The 19,178-nt window shown below is 40.2% G+C and overlaps 1 protein-coding gene across 1 annotated transcript; it reads right to left on the reverse strand.

Annotated features, from left to right (window-relative positions):
* Positions 1-483: 483 nt before the first annotated feature.
* Positions 484-17,867, reverse strand: LOC147860509 (protein NRT1/ PTR FAMILY 8.1-like). The gene is made up of 4 exons (XM_087324710.1): positions 17,639-17,867; positions 3,548-3,765; positions 2,463-3,022; positions 484-1,569 (listed from the first exon to the last, which is right to left on the reverse strand). Exons 1-4 carry the CDS (start codon positions 17,793-17,795, stop codon positions 663-665), a joined length of 1,842 nt encoding a protein of 613 aa, XP_087180836.1. The 5' UTR covers positions 17,796-17,867; the 3' UTR covers positions 484-662.
* Positions 17,868-19,178: the final 1,311 nt, after the last annotated feature.

Raw genomic sequence — 19,178 nt, forward strand, 5'->3', positions numbered from 1 at the left:
AATTTCATTTATTATTTTTGAAGGTCTTACACATTCTTTGTTCCCATTGTATTGGTTTTGGAATATTGATGGGGTTATTTTCCTCACCAATCTTTGATTAAAAGAGAAAGCAATCTCAGAAAATAACAATGGGAGAGATGCATCTTATCATGTCATCATTGAAGATTGTTGATAATAAGTATAGCATGCAATTATCTAATTTAGCTCTAAACCTGATATTACTTTTAACTAACATGAATTATGATGTTAATTACTAGAACTCCTAATCAAAAGCTAAAAACTACGTTAATTGTATTCAAAGTATAAAAACGCCATTATTTAGAAATATGAAGTGTAAGAACCTGTAAGGGTGGTATATCATAGAATTAGACATGTTCAAGGCACTAATATTCTAACATGGGCTTTGATATAGGACGGTTGAGTCTCGAATAATTGGAACAGAAGTTTATGAGTTAGTGTTGAGTGTAAATCGTAGCTTAAATCTAGAATGAAAGGAGCAACCAAAACAATGATTTGCTGTAGTGGGATACATGCTGGAATCTTGGTGGAACATCCAAAATTCAAGCATTTTCCACAACTGAGAGCTTATATGTGTGCCTGCCTCAAGAAAGGATTTGCTTTAGTGGCCTACATGGGGGAGTCTTCGTGGGAGAATAAAAATTTCAACCATTTTGCACAGCCATCTTGGGTGCATTCTCCTCAAGAAAGCTGTTACCAGAAGAAGCCTTCATGACACATTGCACTTCTTTGTATTTGTAGTTATTTGTGACAATGATATATACAACAAAGTTGATGAAGCTCATCCCGCATAGGAGCCAATAAAAGTAGTCCAAGTGGCCTTTATTGATGTTATTAGCAAACCAACTATGTGTGCCTTTGTTAGTGATGGTTTCTATAATGGTGATAAGTAAACTACTCAAAAAGTTACCTACGCCAACACTAGAAAGATACATGGCCATACCAAAGCTTCTTGATGTATCAGGCACTTGATCGTAGAAGAACTCTTGTTGACCAACGATGCCGAACACATCGCATACACCAACAAGAATATATTGTGGTAGGAGCCAAAATATACTCATAGGGATGGTCTGATTGAGAATATCGGCGTTGTTCTTGTTGTCATATTTTTTCGCCATATTTAGTCTATGCATTTCAGTGAGAGCTGCGACACCCATGCATAGAATTGACAAGAAAAGCCCAACTCCAATCCTTTGAAGCATTGTTATGCCTCTTTGATGACCTGTGAATTGTCGAACAAGTGGCACTAAGACAAGGTCATAGAGAGGAAGTATAATGATGATGCTTATAGATCCCATCGCTTGTAAAGAAGCTGCAGGTATTTCAAAATTTGGGCCTATTTTTCTATCCATGGTACTTCCTTGTTTAGTGAAAAGTGTAGCTACTTGTGCCATTGCAATGCCATAGGGCAACATTAAGAACCATATTGGAAGAATATGAAACATAAGCTTTGTCTCCTCGATTTGTGTTAGGGTGCATAGATTCCATGAGCTCACACTTGTGAGGTTAGTTGTTTGTGAATGCCCCATTATTGCAGCTTTATCAAGAAACCTATTCTTGCAGTACAATTCAAAATACAATCAACAATTGATCAAAGAAATGAAGAAAAGTTCACTCATTATATTATTATTGTTATTTGGGAAAACTCGCATATATCCATGAAGTGTTTTTGTGTTTTTTCAAATGCCCCTATGCTTTTGTAATGTGCCCAAATTCCCCTAGTTTTAGAAAAAAAGTGATAGATTGACCATATAATCACTTAGTATACTTTAATTTCTCGGGAATGGTATTTGTGAAAATCACAAAAGCTTAGGGCATTTGTAGAAATACAAACTTAGTTTTGCCAAATATCCATTGCTATTTGTCTATTTCTCTAACTACCCCTAGTGAAAAAAGGGTGATGAATTAACCATATAATTTCTCAATATGCATATAAATGTTTTTTGATGGTACTTGTGGAAATCAGTACAGCTTAGGACCTTTGGGGAAATAAAGGTTAACTCAAGTTTTCCCAAATATCCATTAATATTTCTCTATTGCATTAAATAACCCTATCCTTTTGTAATGTGCCCAAATGACCCTATCTATTGATGACGATTTCATAGTGTGGAAATCACACAAACTCAAGGCCTTTGGGGAAATAAAGGTAAACTTAAGGGTATGTCAAAGTTTTTTGGTTTTTAAATTTCTATAAGGGTATCTCAACATGAAGGGAATGGGGTTCTTCCCACATGGCAAAAAGTTCTAAACTTTTTGTGTACTCACGAGTCACTTTGTACCTCCCTTGGTATTTGACTCCCTTGCTTGCAAGAAGCTTTTAATGCAGAACACTACAAATACTAGATCTAAAAATGTTTTGTAAATATATGATGTACTATGTTCTTTTTTTAGTCCTAGAATTAAAACACATAGAGAAAACCAAGTCCTACAGATTTGTTTTTAACCTTAATCGATTGGTGTGAACCAACTTTCGCCTTCCCACTCGAATAAGTTGCTCATTATCGACCTCATGTAACATATCTACATTGTTTGGAAGTTGTAAGTTGCGCTTCCGAAAAGTTGCTACCATTACCTTTGCCATGCTAGTGATGAGGCTTCCACTGGGTAACTTGTGTCTGTAGTATTTAGTTCCCGTAAAAAAAACAACAAAAGCAAAGGTCATAATGATGGTTGGTATGCCAAACCCTACTCCCCAATTGACGTTATCTTGTACGTAGACTAAGATTGTAAATGCCAACATAGCACCCGCATTAATTCCACAATACCACCAATTGAAGAATGAACTCTTCATTTTCTTCTCTCGAGCATCCTCTTCATCGAATTGGTCAGCACCAAATGCCTCTAGACACGGTTTGATACCCCCGGTCCCAATGGATATGAGATATAGTGAGAACATGAAGAATGCCATTTGGTTCAAGCTTGCTTTTGGGCAAACACCATTGGCGTTGCAAGGTGGAGGTTTGAGAGATCTTATGCTTACAGAAAGAGTCAAGAATATCAATCCCTAGAATGTCACAAGACAATATTGTGATAAATTATCTCTCTCTCTCTCTCTCATCAAGACTAATTACACACACATGTATATGCACACAAATACACATATATCAACAGAAAAAACCTAATGCTTAAACAAACAATGGGGGTGATTGGTTAGGTGGATAGTCCATTTCTAGCTTCTCTTGTTTTGTAATGTACAAGTATATACGCATGAAGGATGCACATGCTTTCCTAACTTTTCTGCCACTCATAATTCTATGAAAGAGAAGGCCATATAAGGATACGTAACCCTTTTTGGACTATCAAGCCCTAGGTTTGTTGTCTAAGTCCAAACCACATTAGTCCCTAATGTGTGTATAAAATTTGGCGATTCAAAAAACTATCTAGAAATGTATATGCATATTTTCATAATTTGTCTATGGATATATGGAAGTGTATCTATATGTGGACATGTAGATGTATGTCTATGTCTATGTAATTTATATGTTGGATATGTATGAATGCTTTTACATGATATAGAAAATGAACATACCAAAACATAAAGAATTGAGACAAAAAAGATGATCCAAAATTTGCCAAAGTAAGCATCGGCAAGAAAAGCTCCAACAAATGGGAGAATAAGAGTGATCCCAACCCAATTGTTAATATCTTTGGCAGCTGAAGACAAGCTTTGGTGTAAGACACTTGTCATGTAAGTTATCAAATTGGAAGCAATGCCATAATATGAGAATCTTTCACTCAACTCACTACCTGCAATATACAATACAAACAATGTAGTCTCTCTCTCTCTCTCTCTCTCTCTCTCTCGTAATTAGCTTACCCTAGTGGTAAACTATTAACACTACAAGCACTACATCTTGGGTTCGAAACCCACTTTTTTCACTTCTCTCTATTATATACTTCATATATATCTCTTACTTCACTAGATGCCAATGTAGAAAGTAGGGGTTGAACCCATGACCACCTGGTCTCCATTGGACAACCTTACCAACTAAGCTACATCCATCTGGACTCTCTCTCTCACACACACACTCTCTATATATATGTAGGAAAAATGGGGTGATACTATCTCGCTAAATGCATGGAATGACACTGGGGATATTTAGAAAATCTTCTTGAGGGGACAATTGGAAATTAAATCCACTACTACCTACCAAGTTATGGAATTGGAAATAGGTTCTCAAGTGATAAAGATGTTGGCATTATAAAAAGTACATCGGTACATTACAAAGTGAAAAATATGACAAACCATATATTACCATTTTTTTCTTGGAATGTTGGATGTAACTCCAAAAATATCATACGAGAAAAATTCTCTCATCGTGTTTGGTGGTTGACATGAAAAAATCATTAAAAAGGTTGGGTGTGGAAGACCTCTTAGAGTTTTCAAGTGATGTTATGCAATGTGTAATAATGGTTATTGAGGAAAGACTAATAGAAAGTCTAAGAATAAAATGGTAGGATGCTAAACAATCCAAAATATTACAAAAGCTAGTTATTGAAGTACTATCACAACATCAAAACATATAAAGTAGGATGACGTGTAAGGTATGTAGTTAAGAATTGGTAGAGGATAAATGTCACTTGCTTTACACATGCTCATCATATAGTATGATTTGTGAGACATTTGATGACATATTAAGAGGATGTAAGATATGGAAAACTGGTTTGGTAGAGGAAAGTCGCTTGAGAGGTAAATTTAAATTGTTGCTTCATAGACTTTAAGAAAGCTTTTGATATGGTACCTTGTGAGCATCTTCGAAGGCGAATGGAAGAACTCGAGGTGTCAATTGAATATATACTTGCAATTTCCCAAATCTATGAGGAGGTTATAGGTTGTGTGCATATGGGCGATAGACTTTTAGATTTTTTCAATAGCAATATTGATGTTAAGCAAGGTTGCCCACTCACACCAACTCTATTTGGTTTATGCATTCATGTTTTTGAATGAAATGGTTGCCAGGTTTGTAAAGGAAGAAAGAATTGAAGAAGTTGCCATTTGGAATGTCATCGTCATGTTTTTGTTATCTGCAACTGATGTAGTCCTTTTTTCAAATACTTTAGGAGAAGCACAAATTCTTATGAAAGATGTTAAGAATTAGGTGATTAACTATGGGTTAATTAGTACCTAATTATGTGATTAAGTTAAGCGGAAGATTATGTGATATGTGTGTGTATGTGTGTGAGAGGAAGAGAGAGAGGAAGTTACACTTATGCACAACACAAGATGGGGTATGATTAACTCTATATTAAATTAGCATCATCATCATCAAGATACAAAAATACCCACAATGAGGTATATATACATCTTATGTGCAAAGGTGCACATGTGTGAGTAGAATATAGGCACTAAGGTGCAAGTCCTATATTAAATGTACTTAGGAGTGGAGGATCTAGAATATCTCACTTAAGTACAAGGTCCTATTTAAGGCGTTATAGTCAACACTCCTAACTAGATTCTATCTAGGTAAATACGAAGTTACATAGTTGACTAAATAACTAAACTAAGTTGAGCTTGATCTCTCAACACGCCCCCTCAAGCTCAAGTGTGTGGTGTCCGACATCCGCTTTGGCTTTTGTCGGCTTTGTGTGCTTTCGTCCGGCCTTCGGCTTTCTTCGCCGTGGCAATCTCGGTTCCTTCCCCTCAAGCCGGTGACGAAGGCTTGTAGTGTGTGGGCGAAGGTCGACTACTTCCACTTATCGTGGGTTACGAGCCGCTTTGGTGGAGCTCTTTGGAACTTGTTCGGCCGCTACCTTCATCGCGAAGGCATAGTGATGGGCCATGTACTTGTTGTAGGCGAGCCGAGTGACGAGACTCTTCTCTCGTCGAAGTTTTTCGCTCGCCGATGTGAGCGCCTTCTTTACTCCAGGTGTCCGCATGATGGGTACACCAAACTCACTATCTAGCGAGGAAGCCGACACATCCGAATCACTGTTGTCGGGGTGATCGACTTCTTATTTGGGCATCTTACCTTTGCCTTTGTCCAAGGTCGTATTTGGCCGCGATGTGCTTGGGTTGCGTGGGGGCTCTTGTTGCCCACTAGGCCTTGTTGTAATCGGACTTTCTTCGAACATGTGTTCGAAGCAATCTCCATCTTCTGCCTCTTGTTCGGCGGATTCCAGGTCGAGTGGAGTCGGAGTCGAAGTTGTCTCTGGTGCGTACCAGGATGTGGACTTGTCGAAGATTACGTCTCGACTTATCCAAACCTCTCGGGTAGAAGTGTTGTAGCACTTGTATGCCTTCTTTTCAGACAAGTATCCTATGAGGATACATTCCTCCAACTGTTACCCCGTACGAGTTGTACGGAGAGTCAAGTGTGATGAGCGAGGGTCGAATATTATCATGATGATGTTGTATATGTGTAGGGAACATAAATGTAATTGTGAGTTGATATGTATGTGAACACATGCACACGTGTGTGCATGTGGAGGGATACGATGAGGTGTGAGTGAGTGTCCAGTATGAATGCTCTATGGGGCTTACACCCCTTTGTAACTACCCCCTCTTGTACTATTTAACCCCTTATGGGGAATGAATGAAGAATGAACCATTTCTCTCCTAATCTCTCTCTTGTCATCCCTCTTTCTCTCTCTCTCTCCCCCTCAACGTTGAATCCCCTTGGGAGGGGGGTGGAGCCATTCTAGGCACCACCCCCCACCCCGCAATGCTTCTCTATGCTTCTCTATACGATCTCTCATCATCATGCTCTTCATCATCCTCATCATGACCACCATGTCTATCTTTATCATGATTATCATCCTTGACCCTAACCCTAAAACCTATAACACCTTTTGGCGACCACTACGGCGACCCCCCTTTGGAAACGGAGTCAAAGAATGATACGCGGTGATGAAGGCCATAGCGAAGGCCATAGCGACATATTTGTGTGAGTGCAGGAAATGACAATGCGATGAAAGAATTCATGAATGGAAACGATGTTTGTGCAAGGTTGCGATTGGTGTCCATGTACGTGTTTCCGAATGCGGTTAGTGACAATGTGCGTGTTCGAATGCGTGGTGCAAGATGCACGGCTGGAAAAACAGCGACGCAGAGGGAACCGGTGCCAGCACGACCGGTAAGAGAAGCCCACCTGAAGACTGCGGTGGAAGACGCAGTGTGTGGAGCGGAGGCCGGCAGGATGTGCTGCGAATGCATGGGCTATGGTTCCAGAAGAAACAACGCAAAGAGAGTGGAACCGGAATCGGAACAAGAACCAAAGTTGGTTATCACCGAAGGGGCATCGAAGACAGAGAAGAAGATGCAGACGTGGACCAAACATCGACAACCAGAAAAAGGGACATCACAACAAACACACACATGCAAAGACAGCAGGACCAACGAGGGTGACTCGACAACAACATTGACGGACAAAAGGCTCAGGGCGCCAGACGAAGACAACGAGAGATGAAAACGGTTTCTGTCGGAGATACAGCCGGACAGAGACGGAAAGGGCCAGAGACCCCAAAAGCCATGAGCAAACCCTAGGTCGAACAGCAGACGAGACGCCGAATGACAATGAAACGACGGGCCAGACGGCAGAAAAAGCTGCCGGAAGGGCCGGAAACCAGTCGGAATAGCCAGACAGTGGCTGGAGCGGCCGGAGCGGCCAGAGGACCAGACAAGGCCGGGGAAGCAGACAGGCCGCCAGGAAGACGGACGGTGTCGGAGGACGACGGAAAACAGAGACGGCCAAACAACAACGGTCGGAAATGGTGGCGGGAGTCAGACAGAGCCGGCAGGACGACGAAGATGTCTGACGATAACGACCAAACAACGGCCGGACAACGGACAACAACAGCTAGGAGATGGCCAAAGTGACGGAGAGGCAACCGAAAGGGCTGGATAGAGACATTGGACGAATAGAAGGGTGAACAGCGGCCGGATCGACGGCCGGAATAGAGATAGGCCGGATAGGGCTAATAAAGACGATGACGCCGGACAGTGGCCGCACAGAGACGGTTGCAGAGGCAGAGACAGACGGCGACTGGCGCCGAGGGATGGATACTATGGAGCTTCAGAAGGAGAGGAAGCAAAAACAGGCATAGAACGAGGAGAAATAGTGCAAAAGGAAGAAAAAAGAATGAAGGAGAAGAAAGGATGGAGCAGCACAAACAGAGAAGAAGAGAAAGAAAGAGAGGAAAAATGGAAGAAGTCATGGAAGACATGGAGAGACGGAGAAGAAAGACAGAAAAGAAGAAGAAAGAGAGAAAAAGAAGAGAAAGAAGAAAATCGAAGAAGAGAAAGGCATACAGAGACAGACGTGAGCACGAGAGAGACAGAGATACAAGAGCAAGAAGAAGAAATAAAGAGAAAAACCTAGAATAAAATTGAAAACAGAGAGAAAAAGAAGAAAAAAAAGGGGGGGGCATGTAACAAATATTGAAACCTTGAGGGTGCTGAATGAAATTGTGAAACCTCAAGGGTACATATCAAAATTTTAAAAAATAAGAGGGCACCACTAGAATTTTGAAAATCCCCAAGACTACTCACACACACTCAAAACAAAGGAAGAACACACATACATACGACATGATTTTGGACCCATGACGAAGTTCGTAAGCCGACAAAACGAGAATGTTGTGTTGCAGACGATTTGTTGACCGACAAAAATGTTCGAGTCAAGCATTCCGATCGAGGGAGTCGATCGTTGAAAGGACCGATGGAAGTTCCGGTCGAAGAAATATCATCATCAAGGCATGTGGGATCGACGTGCAACGCACTTTCCCACGGGCGTGCCATATGTGTTACCCCGTACGAGTTGTACGGAGAGTCAAGTGTGATGAGCGAGGGTCGAATATTATCATGATGATGTTGTATATGTGTAGGGAACATAAATGTAATTGTGAGTTGATATGTATGTGAACACATGCACACGTGTGTGCATGTGGAGGGATACGATGAGGTGTGAGTGAGTGTCCAGTATGAATGCTCTATGGGGCTTACACCCCTTTGTAACTACCCCCTCTTGTACTATTTAACCCCTTATGGGGAATGAATGAAGAATGAACCATTTCTCTCCTAATCTCTCTCTTGTCATCCCTCTTTCTCTCTCTCTCTCCCCCTCAACGTTGAATCCCCTTGGGAGGGGGGTGGAGCCATTCTAGGCACCACCCCCCACCCCGCAATGCTTCTCTATGCTTCTCTATACGATCTCTCATCATCATGCTCTTCATCATCCTCATCATGACCACCATGTCTATCTTTATCATGATTATCATCCTTGACCCTAACCCTAAAACCTATAACACCAACTTCGTGTCGGGCTTCTGTCGTTGTTCGTTCGGGATGCGTACATTCGCAATGCTTCCAAACACCTTGAGGTGCGACAAGATCGGCTTCCTTCCGACGAGGAGCTCGTATGGAGTTAGCTCATGCACTCCATTAGTGGTGCATCGATTCATGAGATAGACGGTTGTGGATGCCGCTTCGGCCCAATAGAAATTCGACATGTGCTTCTCATGCATCATGGCGCGTGCTACCTCGAGTATTTGCCGATTCTTCCTTTTGGCGACTCCATTTTGTTGGGGTGTGTGTCGACATGAGAATTCTCTCTGAATGCCTTCACTTTGGAGGTAGGAGGTGAATTCATCGGAGAAGTACTCCTTGCCTCCATCTGATCATAGGCATCGAATGTGCCGACCGGTTTCTTTTTCGACTTGGCCCTTGAGCTTTTGGGAGTGGGAGAACACTTCACTCTTCTTCTTAATCGGGAAGATCCACACGTAGCGCGAGTAGTTGATGAAGGTGACATAGAATCGGCATCCACCGATCGTCGGCGTTTGAGCCGGTCCCCATACATCCGAGTGTATGATGTCGAGGAGGCCTTTGCTTGCGGAGCTCTCCTTCATAAATGGGAGTCGATGTTGTTTGCCGAGTTCACACGCTTCGCATACTTGGTGGACTCAAAGGTTAAAAGTCCGATGATGACTCCCTTTGTTTGAATAGCTCAGAGCCGTTGAAGGTTTATGTGGCTGATTCTCTTGTGCCACAACTCAATGCTTGTCTCGGTTTTGAGACCTTTGGCATACATGGACGATTTCACCTCGTTTGAATTGAGGATGAACATGCGACCGTCTTTCCGTCTCTTGGCTATGAGTCGGCCATTTTTTTTCTATGAAGCATCCTTTGTTGTTGAAACGAACTTGCATGCCTTGCTCCACAATTTGGCCGACCGAGACCAAATTCTTCGTTATTGTGGGCACGTGCAAGACATTCTTGATGCAATTGTTTTTGTCGTCATTGCCGAATGGAACGTTACCAATGTGGCGAATTGGATGTGAGGTGTCGTCACCCGTCTCTATGACGCCGGGTTGATTGGGTGTGCGCAAATCACTGAACCACTCTTCGTGGGATGTCATGTGATGTGAGGCGCCGGAATCGACGAACCACACGTCTTCTGAGTTGGAGGTGCTTGTGGAGTCGGAGGCCATCATAGAGTTCACTCTATGTCTCATTACGAATAGACCACCGTAGTCGTCGTATTCAGAGTTGTTGGCGTAGTTTGTGAGTTGTCAGCTTATCGAAGCCTACTCACTTCTCTTTTTCCGACACTCCTCTTCGTGGTGGCCGATTTTGCCACAATAATTGCAAGTGATGGGCCACATTTGCCGACCTTGTTCGGCATGGAAGCTCCTATTTAAGTACAAGGTCCTATTTAAGGCGTTATAGTCAACACTCCTAACTAGATTCTATCTAGGTAAATACGAAGTTACATGGTTGACTAAATAACTAAACTAAGTTGAGCTTGATCTCTCAACAAAGGCATTGGAAAGAATTCGCAAGCATATTACATCAAATGTCAATAACTCTAAAACAAAAATTATGCTTGTGAAAACCATGCATTATGTACAATAATGAGCCACTTGAATGTGAGGAAAGCTTCAACTTTCTTGGTCTTGAAGTTCTTTCAAATCATAGATGGAATGAATGTACTACCCTCCGTTTAGAGGCAGGAAAGAGAGCATATTATATACTTGAGGACACATGCAATCATATAGAGAAATTAAGTGTTGGATCCCAAGGAATACCTTTTCGACTCTTTGGTGACACTGGTGCTTCTCTATGGGGTGGTAACATCCCTAAATTTACTTGGAAAGAGTTTAAAAATGTCCAAAAACATTTTCTTACAATGTTTCTACAAGGTAAGAAACAAATGCCATACATACTCCTCTTACTTAAACAATATTACTTCCCATTGTTGAATACATTCTTAAGGCTTAAAAAAGTCCCTCACATTGACTTCGGAAGCAAACAAAAAGATCTAAAAGACGCATAAACGCAAAAAATTATATTCAAGTTCGGTGCAAGTAGCTATGGAAAAATGGTTTGGTAGATGAGATACAACACACTTGCTTCATGATGCATCAAGAAATTCCTTAATAAACGAGGCATTTTTGCAACACCAATGTGTCATGACATGGGAAAAATGTGGGGGCTCACACTTCATACATTATACTACACATATTGCACCTAATTACAAAACCATATTCTTTGTCGAATGGGGAAATTGTATAAATCAATACATGTTAGCGCCCATCCCGTTGTTTGTCATCCAAACCATTGATTCCCTACAATATAGTTCACATGTATTGCGATGTGAGATGGGGCATTGGGGCACAAGTGATGAGAGTGGTCAACTATGCATACTTTTCCCTAAACAAGTTCAAGAATCTTAGTATCAAAATTTGATACAATGCTTTGTCTTTGATCACATTCGACTATGCTTTCCCCAAATCTTCAACCAAACCCAATCCTTGCACGAGTTTCTCGCACAACCACAATGTGCACTCTCAATTGTAACATTCATTGGTAAAGTTCTTGAACATTGAGAGTCGCTACTCGTCGTCACATGTATTATGTGAAATGTAATATTTTTGGTCTTGTTGGTCATATTTGATCTCCGAAGATAATAATAGAATCTCTCTCTCTCTAAGTTTTTGGGACAATATAGAGTTTTTGGGACAGTTTTTGAGATTTCAACCGAGCTGAAATCTTCAGTCAAGCAACTCTCACAAAATCATATTCTCCTAAGAAGAAATAGCCACGGGTTTGCACTTCATTGTGTTAAATCGCCTCTAGAGTAAGCCAACTAGTCCCACTTTCTCAAAGTGGGATTCCAAATATGATGGCCATACTTATGCTTCACCCGGTTAGGCGACAACCGAATAGGTCATCCGATGTTGTTCACTAGCTCATTGTAACCACTTGACACAAAGTTCACCCTAGGAACAACCCCATCTATGCTTCATTTGGCTAGACATTATTCGGGAAGACTAGTCGGATCTGTTCCTCTCGATGTTGTAGTCACTCAAATCAGGATTTTCCGGGAAAATGGTACAAAGGCACATAATCTGCTATCGGAACTTTGAAATCGGCAACTGGATTCGGATTGACAATTAATTGTACTCAATCCGGCTAGGCGACATTCGGGAAGACCAATCGGCTTTGTCCCTCCAATCGCTATAGCCACTCCAAGCAAGTTTAGTACCCAACTGCCATCCAAAATCCAATCGGCTAACCAATTGACGCATTCGTGTCCAATTCGGTTAGGTCGATCGACTATAGCCACTTTGGACAGAACTTGCCAATAGTCGAAGTTGATTCGACTCGTGTTCAACCTCGGCTAGAACGAATTCGGATGAGTTAGTCGGCTACACCCAACCACTATTCTTAGCCAACTCTGAATAGAGGCTTCCAAAGCCAACACAGATGGCATCAACATCTGGCTCATGAGAGATGAGTCTAAGGAAGTTCGATGGTTCGAATGTCAACTTTTGGAAGGAGCAGATGCAGGACTACCTAATAGTCAAGGGTCAGATCGACCTAATCAAGAAAAAAAATGCTTTAGAAGGATATAAGCCGAATGAGTGGACGAAGTTGGACATAATTGTTTGCACCACCATTCGAATGCACTTGTTGGAGTCAATGTACTTCACAATGCAATTGTGTTCGACTACCTTCCAACTATGGAAAACACTATTGGACACTTACCAAAAGAAGGTCGCCACAAAAAAATAAAATTTAATACGACACCTCTACAACCTTCAGATGAAAGAATTCGATTCAGTCTAGGCACACCTCAAGGAGTACGAAAGGTTAAGCTCCCAAAATTCAGCTCAAGGGACGACAATTGAATACGAGTTAAAAGCAATGTTGCTCATGAGTAGTCTCCCCCCTTCGTGGGAAACGTTCTTCACAATTGTGTGCAATGTGTTGATTGCCACCGTGAAGTACTCTGAAGTCACGAGGTCAATCTTGACGGATGCTTCTCGGAGGAAATAGTTTGCAAACGATTCGGCTAGTGACTCCTACGTAGTACAAGGTTCGTCCAACTGACCGAACAATCATGAGAGAAGTTCTTCCCGATCGCCGACAAATCAGTTAAGCCGGAGCAAGTCCCGGGACAATCGAATCTTCAACTATTGCATGAAACATGGACATATCAAGGCCAATTTTCGTGCACTCAAAGCTAAAAATGATAAGGCTCAACGAGCTTATCAGAAGGGTGGATGACATAGGGAGGTCAACTACATCGGCTCTTCAGCCAAAGTACTGACGGGCGATCTGAACATTTTGTTCATAGAACACTCAGTCGAATCGGAAGTTCTGCTTACGATTGAAGATCGAACACATGGCCCTTGGATTTAGGTGCATCATACCATATGACCCCTTATCGATCCGAATTTTGACAATATTCGATCCAGCATTTTGACTCAGTCCGAGTTCAGGAAATTCGCAGCATTGTGCTATAATTGGAATCAACACAGTAGAACTTAACCTTCCGGGTGACTCTACACTAGTACTACATAATGTCTAACATATACCTGAGCTCTTGAGATCGCTGATCTCGATTGGACAACTGGACGAAGACGACATTCGCGCTGGCTTCTCATCATGAGGGTGGACACTCCACTGGGGGAACCTCCTGCTTGTTCGAGGACCAAATGTACATTCATTGTACCCGTTATACGTCAAAGTCAGAGAAGGTGACTTGTTCTTGGTTGATGTCCCTGTGTCATCCTTATGGCACAAACGACTTGGACACCTTGACAAGGCTGGCATAACGTATTTATCTAGAGCCGGATATATCCCCAAACTCTCCTTTTCGGACCATCAATTCTGTGAGCACTACCAGTACGGAAAACTCTCCTTTTCAAACCATCAATCCTTGTGGCTTGGTCGGATGGCGCACATGTTTCAGCCGACTTGGCTCCATTTGTCTATAGTGACAGTTAGGGTGTTGTCGCTTTGTCAAAAAATCCGGTCCAACACAACGCCTCAAAGCACAAAACTGGCCTCTTTATGGACAATTTTCTTTTTTCTAAATTCTATCAATGATAATAGAATCTCTCTCTCTCTCTCTCTCTCTCTCTCTCTCTCTCTCTCTCTCTTTGTGTCTACCTTTAAATTTATTTTAGCCATTACAAGCCTTTTTTCTGCCTAGATACTTAGGATGTAACAACATGGGCCCCGGTCGTGCCTCGTGTAGAAAAGTACTTATATCTCCTCCAGGATGGGTGAGTGAAGATCTGATTTTGACTGGCTATGACTTGAATCGAAGCTCACAACAAGATCTATGATATGATCTAAGATGATTAGTTTTGTAATCAACTAAAGCTAATAAGTTTTAGAGGTATACTTCTTATAGGGTTTGGTCTTACAATGGCAAATACATGTAAGGCAACAACAAAGTCTGGGAGTATAATCGATAATGAGCCAAGGTCACCAACAATTCTTGATATAAAGCTGCGATTTCAACCACAATGGAGAAAATGATTATGAGTCACTTGATTTTTCTTCAAGAAACAATAAACAAGCAAGGCGAACAGATTATGACGCCAATGAATAAGAACACTAAGCTCCAAATTGTTGTCATTGAGAATGAAAGCCTTAAAAAAATGGTTGCAAAACTTAAAGACGAGATTCAATGGTGTAAGAGAGATTTTTTGGAAACAAATGAGCACATTAACACGATTGAGTTAAAGGAAGCATTAAAAGAAGAAAAAATGAACACGATAATGTGGGATATAAGTGAGATGGAAAATGTATGCACAACGAAGTCATGGGCTAATATATGTGGTGGGGATGTGATATCAAACTCATCTATTATGAATGTGATGAATCAAAAGAAGAATGTAGAAAGCATAGATGTTCGAGAATTGAAAGAATGTGAACGACGACCAACGAACATTTTCATTCATGGGATTAAGGAGGAGAGTATCGAAACACCCCCATCCCTCAGAAAGATCATTGGTGAATGTATGGAAAGCTTCAACTATCTTGGTCTTGAAGTTCCTTTAAATCACAGTGGATTCTCAAAGCACTTTTTAAGTAACATGGGGGTCAAGCAAGGATGTCCACCATCACCCACACTCTTTGGCTTATGTATTGATAAATTAGAAGAAGTGGTGAATAAGGTTGCAAGAGAAGAAGGATTGAATGCCCCCAAATTGATGCAACATGTTATCTTATTGCTTCTATATGCAAATGATGTGATACTTGTCTCATAAAATGTTGATAGTATGCAACATTTACTTGGGGAATTATAAGAATTTTGCCATAGTAGTGGGCTAGCAGTGAATGTGGAGAAAACAAAAATGATGGTAGTGCAAACCATCCAACCTCATCATTACCCTATGCTCACATATAGAGGTGAACATATACAAGTTGTTCAAAGCTTTAAATATATTGGTATTGATGTACCCGCCACAAATAAATGGAGTGCATGCTTTGATGCTAGGCTCCAAGTTGGGTGGAAATCTTATTACCTTTTGGAGAACCAATGCAACCAAAGTGATACTTGTGGATGGGAAGTAAACTAATGTTGGTCAATCCCATGGTAACTCAAGTATTGCTTTATGGAGTAGAAGTATGGGGTGGCACCATCTCTCATAATGCATGGAATGAGACTGAGAAAATTCAAAAGATGTTTTTAAGGAGGCAATTAGGAGTTAAATGTACTACCTCTTACCAAGTTATGCTCTTGGAAATAGGTATTCGACCCTTAGAAATATTGGCATTCCAAAGAGTATATAAATACATTACAAAGTCAAGAATATACCAAATCATCAATTATCACATCTTGGATATAAGTGACAAAAGAATCAAAAGAGTAAGATTCTCTCATCCGGTTGGGTTGTTGACATAAGGAAATTATTTAGAAGATGGGGTGTGGATGATCTTTTAGAGCTTTCGGCCGATGCTATGCATTATGTAATGATTGAGGAAAAATTGGTGGAATCATTAAGGATGAAGTGAGAAGATGTTAAGAGGACAAAGCTAGAATACTACATTGCAAATGCCAACCCTAAATGTTGGTCTCCATATAAAGCAAGAATGCCTATTGATCATATCCAACTTTATCTCATTACCAATATGAGTAGTAATGCTCGTAGAGCCCTTACACTACTTTGCACTCGATCTCACAAGTTAGGTATTGAAGTTGCATCATGGTATCAAAATGTAATGAATTTGAAGACATGTAAAGTATGCAATGAAGGCATGGTAGAGGATGAATGTCACTTGCTCTTCACATGCTCGACGTATAGTGCAATTCATTCAAGATATGTTGACATACTAAGAGGGAGTGATAACTTAAGTGCCATACTTAAGACACCACCTAGAAGGTTGAACTCATATGTGTATGCTTTATTCACACATAGAGACCTTGTGCTTCAATGTATGAATACCCCTTCTTAGGAAGGAGAAACATGTCAATAACACATGTATACTCGGTCCCATAGGTCAAATTTAGCCTCTTTATGGATGATAAAAATTCTAATTCTCTCTCTCTCTCTCTCTCTCTAGATCACATCCCACACATCACAATAAGATGTTAAAAATAATATCCATCTAGCTAACACTCATCTTACTACGTGAAAAGGTTTCACTTTTGGTTCCATATGTCATATTTGGCCCAATTACCAATCATAAAGTCTAACACTCATCCTCACTTTTGTCTTTTTCATTTTAATGTAGGACATAGTGTCCAAATGAAGGATAACTTGCATATGCTTTGTTAGCTTTTGCTTTTATTTGAGAGAAAAAAGAAAACCTTTACTAATTTTTAATAGGAAATACTAGTGGGATCAATTAGGCTATCACCAAAAGCTCTCGGGTAAAAACCCTAATTTATATGCCTTTGATGCACCATATATTCACAATTAACCTAAAACTATGCCAAATTAGTGTCCTAACTCTTTGTAAAGAGTTAACCCAACCATCTCTATAGGGTTGAGCCACAAATAAATCTCTAAACCCTCAAACGATTGAAACTTCCTATTAAGTATACTTGTGCTTTCTTAACCATCGCCATTAAGTACTCAAAATTTTGTATGTGTGTTGTTAGCATCTAGAATTTCTTATTGCAACTTGAATTCTTTGGGCTCTCAACCCATATCATCTATACTTTGTGTCCAGACTCCAAATGATCATGTTTGTATTTCTATACATGTCAATAAGGGGAGAAAGAACTTGGCTTAATTACACAAACCTCTCTCTCTCTCTCTCTCTGTCTAAATAAATAAATATCAAGAAGAATAGGTCTAATGAACACAAAAATAATGTGTGGTTTCAATGTGAACAAGTAAGCTTGAATACTAAGAAATTGAATACTATGATTACCAATGATGAAGAAGGAGGCCTTCCATGCACCAGAGTCCACTCGTTTCACAACCGAACCTTTGAAGTCCACGGATCCATCGAGAACCCACAACCCTTCTCCTCTTCTTGATTCTTCTACTAATTCCACAACCTCATCTTCTTGCTTTAATGGGTTCATTAGCACCACTATGACCCTTGTTCTTCTTCTCTCTTCCTTCTCTTCTTCACTAATGTGCTCCTCCTAGTGATGATGCTTACTTAAGTAGCATTTGGTGGACCAACAAAAAGTATCCTTTGATTCTTCCCATATATAGGTTCCCTTTCAAATGTTGCATCAATCATAGATATAGCCTTGTTTTTTTCCATGTGTTCTTCTTTTTGCTTTTTATTATGGGTTTGTGGAACTAGCTAGTTATGTTGTGGTATGTATGAACAACTTTTTGTTCGTAAAATAACAATATGCCCACACTCCATGCATCGTATAATTACGCCCACATCGTAAATGAATATATGTATACATATCATGTAGATGTCTGTTTGTATGAGTATATGTACACAAAGTCCTCAACCTTATATGATAATCAACTCGTGGAACAAGTGTGTGGATCCATCCCATGTAGTTCAAAGAGGCAAGGGAAATATAATAAGCTTTTCTCAATGGAGTTTCAGTAGAGAACAAACCACAGAAAATCAACCCCACCTTGGAATGCCTTCTTCAATATTATTATTGCAGACATTGAAAAACAAGCGATCCAAAGAAGTTGTCAGAAGCATAGTCGAGTAAATGTTAAAACACATAGTACAATCACAATAGGCAAATGTTTATATCATGAACAATTGATGGGGCATATTATTGCACTATTATGTTTAAAGAGAAAATAGCTAAATAAAAATTCCCAATTAAATTTAAAATGAAATGTTTGGGAAAAATTATTGAGGGCTCTAACATTGTCTTTTAGTGAGAAAGCATAATGTTACAAGCTAAAGGTTTTGACTCAATTTTTGAATGGTAGGCTTGCAAGCCAATGTTTCTCGTACTTGTTGAACATATAGATATGCATCCGTCCCATGCTGTTTTAGGGGCAAGTGCAATATAATAATCATTGTTCGATGGGTTTCACAAGCTAACAAACCACAAACGAGCTACCTACCTTGGATAGCCTTCTACAATAATATTATTGGTGACATTGAAGACAAGTCATCCAAAGAGAGCAACACAATCATAGTTGAGTAAATGTCGAGACTTGAAACGTATAATGCAATCACAATAGACACATGTTTATAGCATGAACAATCAATATGGAAATTTATTGCATGGTTAGGTTTATTTGTTATGCATCATCTCTACATTTTGCCTATAACCCATGGAAAAGTTTGATATTAAAATAATGTTTCATTTTGATAGACATCGGATACGCACAATAACTAGGCACAATAATAGTTATATTGATTATCATTGGCTATCGTGTATGTGGGTTCCTTTCATCGATTGCAAAGCTTAATAAATTGAATGAATGATTGGACATTGAATGGTTGAATGGATTGTGTGGAAAAGAAAATT

The sequence above is a fragment of the Azolla caroliniana genome, unplaced genomic scaffold (genome assembly GCF_043228905.1).
Source record: "Azolla caroliniana isolate FFs.n. ecotype wild unplaced genomic scaffold, voAzoCaro1.0.p SCAF_9, whole genome shotgun sequence".
In the NCBI taxonomy this organism is placed as follows: domain Eukaryota; kingdom Viridiplantae; phylum Streptophyta; class Polypodiopsida; order Salviniales; family Salviniaceae; genus Azolla; species Azolla caroliniana.